The sequence below is a fragment of the Leuciscus leuciscus genome (assembly GCF_965113295.1).
Source record: "Leuciscus leuciscus genome assembly, chromosome: 16".
Classification (NCBI taxonomy): Eukaryota; Metazoa; Chordata; class Actinopteri; order Cypriniformes; family Leuciscidae; genus Leuciscus; species Leuciscus leuciscus.
Window position 1 is genome coordinate 24,087,424 of NC_138740.1, and position 10,744 is coordinate 24,098,167.

General features: G+C 36.3%; 1 protein-coding gene across 1 annotated transcript; it reads left to right on the forward strand.

Moving 5' to 3' along the window:
* Positions 1-61: 61 nt before the first annotated feature.
* Positions 62-6,236, forward strand: ppm1nb (protein phosphatase, Mg2+/Mn2+ dependent, 1Nb (putative)). The gene is made up of 6 exons (XM_082141162.1): positions 62-816; positions 1,237-1,808; positions 2,878-2,995; positions 3,166-3,280; positions 4,027-4,090; positions 4,224-6,236. Exons 1-6 carry the CDS (start codon positions 405-407, stop codon positions 4,248-4,250), a joined length of 1,308 nt encoding a protein of 435 aa, XP_081997288.1. The 5' UTR covers positions 62-404; the 3' UTR covers positions 4,251-6,236.
* Positions 6,237-10,744: the final 4,508 nt, after the last annotated feature.

Consider the following 10,744-nt stretch of genomic DNA (forward strand, 5'->3'; position numbering starts at 1 on the left):
ACACTGCGAGATGATTGGTACACAGAAATAGCTCAGCCAATCAGAGTGATGACAGGAAAATAACAGGCTCAGAGAGAGAGAAAGCTTAGAGAGAGAGAATATCACTGACATACAGAGGAGGAAGGCAACAAAAGTGGATCAAATTGGGAAGAGCAACTATGCCTACAGATAGATTAGATCATAGTGAGAATGTCTAGCAATGGGTAGAGTGACAGAAGGGGAAATCAACCATTCTACAGTGGATCATTCAAGGATGCTTGAAGGTGCAGAATCAGCCTCTTGGGAGATAATGCAGTGAAGGCCCTGAGCAGAAAGGCTGCACACAGCCAAACCAAAGCCAGCGAGCAACAGCACTGGGTGGAGGCCGTGAACGGATTCAAACGAGTGCGGAAAAAAAAGACACCATGAGGACATCCAGGAAAGGAAGCGTGGAAATGCCTGCTTTTGTAAGGCAGCTGGTGAAGGAAACAGAGAAAAGGGTCACCTCCTTTTTTAAAGGGGGGCGAGGGGGAGGTGCGGGGGAGCTGTCCGAAGGCGAAGAGGGAGGAGAGGAGGAAGGGGTCATCCCTAGCCCCTACTTAGATCGACCGGTTCTGGACAAGCACATGCAAGAGGGATGTGCCTCCTGGGGACTTACCTACGCCCTGGCCAGCATGCAGGGTTGGAGGGCCCACATGGAGGATTTCCACAACTGCTTCCCTCAGCTGGGAGGGGAACTGTCCCATTGGGGGTTCTTCGCCGTGTTCGATGGACACGCAGGGAGCGCGGTGGCCCAACACTGCTCCCGGAACCTGCTGGACCACATCTTGGGCACAGGTGAGCGACAAGCTGTTCTAGAAAAAGGGAAGGACTTCTTGTATCTCTTTGGCTTATACTGATGACAGTACATCATCAGTTATTTGAGAGCACAGCAAACGTGACGACTTGGAGGATTTTGTTGAGAAACAGAATTCCCATTTGATCATCACATCACATGGGTGATATTGTTGATTCCTTTAGAATAGATCTGAGAGGATCTCCTCAGATTGGATTAATTTCTAAACCTACTGTATATCCAAAGCCACATCAATTTTATTACTTAATTAAGCCATGATCTGACAAGCTCATTTTAGTGGACAACATGTTCCTAATGTAGGACCAATTAGAAGTCACATAATGGCTGCTTGTTGCAATCTTTACTAATGAAGCCTTTAGATTCGTCTATGTGATTTAGTAACATGAGCTTTTTCTTTTCAGGCAAGATCCGAGCAGATGCGGATGTGGAAAGGGTCACTGAGGGCATCAAGGAGGGCTTTTTTCTCATGGACAAGCACCTTCATGCCATGGCCTGCCGTGAGGGTTGGGAACGTGGAGGGACCACTGTCGTTTCCACTGCTATCACCCCGCACCACATCTACTTTGTGAACTGCGGGGACTCTCGGGCCGTCTTGTGCCGTGCGGGGAGGGTTGCCTTCTCCACAGAGGACCACAAGCCCTTCAGCCCTGGTGAGAGGGAGAGGATAGAGAGCGCTGGAGGATCTGTGACTTTGCAGCGCGTGAATGGCTCGCTGGCAGTCTCTCGGGCATTGGGCGACTTCAGTTATAAGACAGCCGAGTGGAGGCCGGTCACAGAACAGATGGTCTCGCCCGAGCCGGAAGTGTCGGCTGTGGAGCGCTCGCCAGCAGATGAGTTTCTGGTTCTGGCCTGCGATGGTGTGTGGGACACTGTCAGTAATGAAGAGCTCTGTGCCTTTGTACACAGCCGACTGCGTGTCTGCACAGACCTAAGAGAGGTCTGCTCCCAGGTCATCGACCTCTGCCTCTATAAGGTTAGTATGAATGGAAGATTTTTAGGCAGTTCTCACTGATTTCGATTGTGTGGTCCAAACCTCGAGTTTGATTTCTCCTCACACTCATGCAGGAGATCTAGGGGCGAGAAAATGGCAGCTTCACTGCTTTATTCACATTTTGTTACATTGGATTTACCACCCAAACTTTACATGCATAGACCAACTCTCGCGTTTGACTGCCATGGATGTATTGCAAAAAATGCAATTCCACATGCAAACTGCTCTTAAAAGTTTCAGAGACAAGCCACTTTCAGAAATGTGTCTGAAAATATATTTATAATTTTTTTAATTTATAATTTATATACAAGTTATTTATATACATTATATACAAGTTTTAGTTGCTTATATTTCCATGTTTGGACATTTTTAATACTTAAATATTTAAATGTATATATACTGTACATATATTTTCCAAAATCAGTTACCCAAAATGTATTTTAGGATTGTAAACATGAAGTATATTTTATAATATGAAGTCTGGAGTCTGTTGGCTATGGCATCTCAAGCTGACTTCAGCCAGGCTTGTTATATTACATAAGAGAAACACAGAATGGCCTTTAGGCTGCTGAAAAGGATGTGTGCCGACCTGAAAATGTCAGCAGCTTTCTCTCCGCAGTGAGCCAGATCTCTGCTTTGTCAGGTCTGCGCTTTCATCCACCATTTCAAAGTGAGGCTGCTGTATTCCGCTGCTAAGCTGCAATAGGATAAACTACTTTTAGCCTTGGTGTTAGGAGATTACAGCATTCTGCCCAGCGGTCTGCCATGTAGGGATAGACAACCAACATCATCCCTAAGAAATGAAGGATAAGGTCTGCATTAGCGTCACCAAGTTGTTGATCTACTTAATCGTCAACGTGAGGAAGTTGTCCTTAAAACAAAAGCCTCAAGACTGGCGAGCGTCATGCTACTGCCTGCCTTATCTAAAGACACATCAGAGTAAAACAATGCTGTTCAGTTTAGCGATGAAATCGCATAGCAGACACATTAATTGCACATCTTACATTTCCATTTATCTTGTTTGGATGTCTCTTCATGTGTTTGCTAACAGGGGAGTCTTGATAACATCAGCATCATTCTAGTCTGTTTCCCTGGCGCCCCCCAGCTGTCACCTGAAGCACTGCACCAGGAGGCTGAGCTGGAGGACTTTCTGGAGTCCAAAGTAGCTGGTAAATCATCCGAGTAAACCTGGCTTCTTTTGATGTTGCTTTTAAGATTTATGTCACATATGAAAATCCTTTCAAATAGTGGATTCATGTAATGGTTAGAATAAAATGTAATGGTCCTCTAGTGGTCTGCTGACGGAATTTAACCGTTGTCATGCATGTTTCTTTGGCAGAGATATTTGAAGAGCTGAGTGCAAGAGGTGATGAGCCTGATCTGCTGTCCGTTCTGACAGTTCTGGCTTCAGCAGTGATACCTGGACTTCCACCAGGGGGCGGCCTTCAGAGCAAGTGAGTGTGTGTGTTTTATATCATGCTTTACTGCTGCTCAAAACTGCAGTCAGAGGTGTAAAAACTTATTTCACAGACTGCAACAACATGCACATCTTTAAGAACTTTTAAACGGTTTCTATACGAGATTTATTAAGCTAAGCTTTCGATTAGTTGTTGTTGTTAAAAATTAATAATTATTATCATTTATTTATTGATTTATAATGATTTACACTCACCGGTACAAATTGCTAGAACCCGGTTGGACCCACTTTTGCCCTCAAGACTGACTCAAACCTTTCAACAAGTTGCTGGAAACAATCCTCAGAGATGTTGGTCCATATTGACATGTCATCACGCAGTTGTTGCAGATTTGTCGACGTCATATCCATGATGCGAATCTCCCGTTTTCGCAAATTAACTGCCACTCACTGGATATTTTCTCTTCCACTTTTTTTTTCATTTTTTTTTTCACATATTTTCCACTTCATCAAATGGTACTATTTCATGTAGGCCTATAGTGACACATGGTAGCCTACAGTATATAATTATGAGATTAAAGCTGCAAGGATGACATATATACCCTTGTGCTGCAGAGCAATGTCCATGTACACAGCAGCTGTTCTCAGATTCAAGTGTCTACTCAGTACAGGCATAAGAGAACCAATCAACTCCACAAGTAGAGCTCAAATGATATGTAGGTGGGATGACTGACAAAAGAACAGAGGGCTGAACTTTGAAATAACATATTTTTTGGACATTTGCAGGCGGAACTGTATAATTTCTGCCTACTATCAGCAGAAAGAGGCACGGCGATCAAGATTAGCCCAGGTAAGCTTCTGTGGAGATACTAAATCTATTTTATATGTTACAATAACATGTTAAAATGACTAATGTATTTGTCATTCCTGTTTGCTAAAGTTAATATCAAAGCATTTTTAATCTGAATTCTGTATCTTTTCAGGAATTCCGTCCTACAGATGCCAATTAGAGTCCGTGTTTTATAAATGCTTAATTGATGTGCTAGATTGAGGAAGAAGTAAAGGTGATCAGTTTTCTGTCTTTTAAACTCATGAAAAATGGAAAGGATCTTCTTTTTGGACAGCAACACAAATTTTACTTCCTTCTTTTTGTATGTTTCTTGAATGACGAAACTTACAAAAAGCAATGCTGTGCCACAATGCAGGACAATAATGACTGTATATAACTTTGACTCTTTAGATTGTGATACGTTCAGTATTTTCCTTACCAAATGTATTCAATGAGTCTTACAATCAACAATACTCAGGTAATGTGTTTAAGCAGTGATGACAAACTTTTAAGATTCTCTTCAGTCTTTGCATTATAACAGGTCATTTTTTAAACCGATATACAAAGTCAGAACTTAATAGTAGATTATTCTCTGGACTCTGAGGAACATTAAATTAGCAACAAGTGTATCAGTGACGTATTAAAGAAATAATTCACCCAAAAATGATTTACTTGCCTTTAGTGCTTACTCCTTTTAGAAGCTTGACAGCATGACAAGCATACTGGTTCGGAGTAACATGATCTTGAGTAAATAATGGCAATATTTTCATTTTTGTGTAAACTACTCCTTTAAGAATTCAAATAAGTCAAACGTGAAATGATGAGATTTTAAGAAACAAATTCTATGAAATAAAAATCAAACAAGCACTTTTACATTTTGGATTATACAGTATACAGGCCCATAATAATGGTCACAGAGTGCAATTTTTTCTGTTTTTGAATAGTTGTTTCCTGTAAATCTCTCTACTCTGTTTGCATGATCTGTACTGTGTTGCCTTACTGACCTCTTTGAAATTATGCCAACGTGTTAATATAACTGAGATTTTCCTAATGATTAGCAAATGAACTGATGCAGTGCTGTATCATGTTGTGTAATAATTTTTGTGCACATTTTACAGATATTGTGCAATATTTGTGCTAGCATAAAGGTTGAGAAAAAAAAAAGATAATAAACAGATCAAGTCATTCATGGTATTTCTGTTTATTAATGTCTGTCCTGCTACATAACCAGATGGCTTTATGGTAATTAGTCATATATTTTGTGAGTGTGTGCGGTTGATCTCAGATTTCAGTACAGGAGTTACAATATCAGTAAGCAGTCTTAGAAGAAAAGGTTCTATATAGAAACTTAAAGGGTTTGGTCAGGCACTTCATATATAAAACCTTTTAGGGGTTCCCATCATGGGATCATTTTACGGATTTAGTTTTAATTAATTCAGTTTTAATTTTAATAACATTTTATGAACTAAAAAACCTTGTCAACATATTTTAACACTAGAAAAAAAGAAAAGATTGCATAATACTTTCATGTTTAACAGGTTAAGACATTTCTCCATATATTACTTGGCATAAAGTGTTCTTTAAAATGTTTCTACTGTAAAACAAAACCCCATTGAACTTTTTATTCTAAGAGTATACCTATGGTGGCCCAGTAGTGCACAACACAACGAAATTTAAAAAGCAAACATAAGTTCACAACACAACGAGATGAATCCACAATACAACGGAAATAAGCCACAACACAAAGGAAAATGTACAACACAACGAAATAAAGCCGCAACACAACGGAAATGCTACTGACCACTAGAGGGCTCTCGGAGCGCCATAAAGTTAGTTTTCCATGCCACTGTTCTATCGAGTCAGCAGTCTAAAAAATATATTAACATCACGATTAGTTTTAACAGTAACAGTAATATACAACCATTGTATATCGACATTTATTAATTCAAAATCACCTACGTGCATTATAGCTGCATATTTATACTCTAGAATGCTTTGACACGCTGCCACAGCGCATGTCCGCCAATTCAAACAGACATGTTCCAAATCAAAAACTTGATTGTATTGGTAGCAGACTGACTTACTACAGCTGTTTTTTTCCAATACCTCCCTTCATGTATTTACAGTAAACAATTATTTTTGGGGAAATTTCAGTAATAAAATAAAAGTTTTTTTTTATTTTTTTTATCATGTTTCAAAGGTTGTAGTTCCTATTAAAGGTAGGGTAGGTAGGATTTTTCTAAAAAACTTTTTTTCAAATTTGTTTAAACTGTCTTTATATACCAATACATAATTAAAATGTAAGTGCTCTGAAAAAGAGAGTATAAAAATCGAGTGACTGTAGACCTTTTAATCTGCAATAAACACAGCTCATTATTTCCATCTGGGACGAAAACAATTGATTGGTTTGGGCGACTGTCACTCTCGCAACCATGGCTACCACCCCTGTTGCTACAAAATCTGCCCATATGCGTGCACCCGTTTGATTTGAGGAGTGCAAGAGAGGCGCGAAACCTACGAAGAGTAAAATTATGGCAGAGAAAGAGCATTCAAAATTAAAAGCACCTGCATATGCAGTCAGCGAAGGAAAATCAAGGCAAAAAAAGAATCTTGAACGACCTCCTCTGCTTCGCCCTCGACCCCGGACCTGTCCTCGAACCGACGATGCGGTACTTGTCTCCGGAGTGTACGTTAGTCCTCATCAGAGTCAACAATGTTTTCATCATGGAAACTCTTACATGCAAAACACCGTAGGCTATATGTTATGAATCTTACACGAAATTCACCTTCAGTGTAACTGATGGTAATGGAAAAACGTGTATCAATGCAACCTGTTTTTAGCTTTGCCTTATAAATATAGCTCGTTACCGAATCAAACAAAATATATTTTAAACTTTACCAGTATCGATATGCTAGCTTGAAAGTGAGTACTAAAAGCCATCTTATTTGTTTATATTTATAGTGATAAAGTTAGGTATTTTATTACATGTGATTCTGACATGATGTCACTGAATGCACTGCTCCTTCCTCTCCACTCGTCTCAGGTAAATAAATGCGTCTTCCAGCTGAGCCTGAGCGTTTGGCATCGCGCGTTCATGTGTTTTGGGGGCGTGGCTTTGGAAGGAGCACAGAAGGGAGGGGGTGCAGTGAATGGAAATAGTTAGCTGTGTTTACAACAGTCGTGAGAGGTCTACAGACACTCGATTTTTATACTCTCTTTTTCAGAGTACTTACATTTTAATTATGTATTGATATATAAAGACAGTTTAAACAAATTTGGAATGTTTTTTTTTTGTTGAAAAATCCTACCTACCCTGCCTTTAACCAGACTGACTTACAAACAGGTGAAATTGTGCCAAAAGCTCCCTGTATGCACAATACACAATTAGTTTTTATTTTATTTTAAATAAAAACATTAGGTCTAGGCTACTGTAATTCACCAAAAAGTATTTTTTTTTCCATGTCCCAAAGCTTGTGGTAGGTTCCTACTGACCAGACTGATTTATTACAGGTGAAATTGTGCCAATACCTTCCTGTAATTCTGCAATTCACCAAATGTTTTTAATTTTTATTTATCAAATAATTATATTATAATATATGATATGTTTCCTTAGGGATCATGCGCTGTGCTAGCGCGTCAAAGCATTCTCGAGTATAAATACGCATCTGTAATTCATGTAGATGATTTTTAAGTATATTTCATAGATATCTATGGTATATTTTATGTCGATATACAATGGTTACATACTGTTAAAAATAATCGTGGTATTGATATATTAAGACTGCCGACTCTATAGAACAATGGCAAGGAAAACTAACTTTGTGGCGCTCCGAGAGCCCTCTAGTGGTCGGGAGCATTTCCGTTGTGTTGCGGCTTTATTTCGTTGTGTTGTACATTTTCCGTTGTGTTGTGACTCATTTCCGTTGTGTTGTGGATTCATTTCGCTGTGTTGTGGCTTAATTTCGTTGTGTTGTGAACTTATGTTTGCTTTTTAAATTTCGTTGTGTTGTGCACTACTGGACCACCGTATATACCACTGTCATCCTCAGGGGGGCAGTAGAGACTCGCTCCTCATTTAACACACTCGGACTGTGAGACCATGTGTGAGACAGCAAACTCAGTATGGCAAGCCGTTTTGACTTTTATTCATTCCCAGGATATGAATTCTTGATATAAACAATTCCGTTTTCAGTAGTTAAAATGCTAATTCTAGATATCAGGAATTAGATTTCTACTAGTAACAATGGATATTTTTGATATCAGGAATTACAGTTCCACTAGTAAAAATGTTCATTATGTGATATCAACAATGACGTCATCAACTGAAATCTGCAATTGTATTTTCACTAGTTAAATGTCACCATAGGAATTGCTACTAGTACAAATTTAAATCAATAATTTGATTGTCACTAGTGACAATGTTAATTTCTGATATCAAGAATTTGATTGTTACTAGTAAGAAAGCCATTTTAGATAGTATGGCAAGCCGTTTTAACTTTTATTCATTTCCAGGATATGAATTGTTGATATCAAGAATTACATTTTTGATATCAACAATTGCATTTTTTGATATCAAAAATGTAATTCTTGATATCAAAAATTTCATTTTTGATATCAACAATTGAATTCTTGATATCAAAAATGTAATTCTTGATATCAAAAATGTAATTCTTGATATCAACAATTGAATTCCTGATATCTGTAATTATATTTTCACTAGTGAAATCTCACCATAGGCTGCCATTCAAAATCAATTGTTGATATCAAGAATTGATTTCTTACTAGTAGAAATATAATTGTTGATATCAAGAATTACATTGTTACTAGTAAAAATGGCAATTACTGATATCAATAATTAAATTGTCACTAGTTGAAATGTCTATTCTTGATATCAACAATTGAATTGCTACTAGTAAAAATTTTCATTTTTGATATCTGAAAATGTATTTCTGATATCAATATTATTTCAGATATCTAAAATGGCTTTCTTTACTAGTAACGATCACATTCATGATATCAGAAATTAACATTGTCACTAGTGAAAATGGAATTATTGATATCAAAAATGAACATTGTTACTAGTAGGAATTCAATTGTTGATATCAAGAATAGATATTTCAACTAGTGACAGTTTAATTCTTGATATCAAAAATAAAGGTTTTTACTAGTAAGAATTGTATTTCTGATATGTGTATTCAGAATTTTAACTAGTAAGAAATCCATTTTTGATATCTGTAATAGTTTTGTCGCCCTTTTAACATTTAAAACACATGTAGGATATGAATTGTTGATATCAACAATTAAATTCTTGATATCAACAATTTAATTCTTGATATCAACAATTTAATTCTTGATATCAAAAATGTAATTCTTGATATCAAAAATGTAATTGTTGATATCAAAAATGTAATTGTTGATATCAACAATTTAATTGTTGATATCAACAATTATATTTTCACTAGTGAAATGTCACCATAGGCTGCCATTCAAAATCAATTGTTGATATCAAGAATTGAATTGTTGATATCAAGAATTGAATTGTTGATATCAAGAATTACATTGTTACTAGTAAAAATGCAAATTCCTGATATCAAGAATTCAATTGTCACTAGTTGAAATGTCTATTCTTGATATCAACAATTGAATTGCTACTAGTAAAAATTTTAATTTTTGATATCTGAAAATGTATTTCTGATATCAATCAAATTTCAGATATCTAAAATGGCTTTCTTACTAGTAACAATCACATTCATGATATCAGAAATTAACATTGTCACTAGTAAAAATGGAATTCTTGATATCAAAAATGAACATTGTTACTAGTAGCAATTCATATGTTGATATCAATAATAGACATTTCAACTAGTGACAACTGAATTCTTGATATCAAAAATAAAGGTTTTTACTAGTAAGAATTGTATTTCTGATATGTGAAACTGGAATTTCAACAAGTAAGAAATCAATTCTTGATATCAACAATTGATTTTGAATGGCAGCCTATGGTGACATTTCACTAGTGAAAATACAATTACAGATATCAACAATGATAGTTTTTACTAGTAGAAATTCAATTGTTGATATCAAGAATTATCATTTTAACTAGTGACAATGTAAATGCTGATATCAAGAATTAGCATTGTTACTAGTGGAAATGTAATTTCTGATATCAAAAATTGCCATTGTTACTAGTAGAAATCTAATTCATGATATCAATAACTATCATTTTAACTAGTGAAAATTTTGTTGTTGATATCAAGGATTCATATCCTGCGAATGATTAAAAGTCAAAACGGCTTGCCTATTGCCATTCCCAGGATATAAATTGTTAATATCAAGAATTATAGTTTTTACTAGTTGAAATTCATTTGTTAATATCAAGAATTATAGTTTTTACTAGTTAAAATTCAATTGTTGATATCAAGAATGAACATTTTTACTAGTTGAAATGTAATTCCTGATATCAAATTTTTTTTTTTTTACTAGTAGAAATCTAATTCCTGATATCAAGAATTATCATTTTAACTAGTGAAAATTGAATTGTTGATATCAAGGATTCATATCCTGGAAATAAATAAAAGTTAAAACGGCTTGCCATAGGCTATCTGAAATTACTCTCCTGCTTATTGATATCAGAAATAACAAATGTAACAACATGTTGAAATACATATCAAGAA

What these genes read in the sequence shown, in the direction of transcription:
- ppm1nb (XM_082141162.1), top strand. Translation starts at nt 405, where the DNA reads ATGAGGACATCCAGGAAAGGAAGCGTGGAAATGCCTGCTTTTGTAAGG. An exon ending in TCTGGAGTCCAAAGTAGCTG is followed by an intron (nt 2,996 to 3,165) that starts GTAAATCATCCG and finishes TTTCTTTGGCAG; the next exon opens with AGATATTTGAAGAGCTGAGT. An exon ending in GGCGATCAAGATTAGCCCAG is followed by an intron (nt 4,091 to 4,223) that starts GTAAGCTTCTGT and finishes GTATCTTTTCAG; the next exon opens with GAATTCCGTCCTACAGATGC.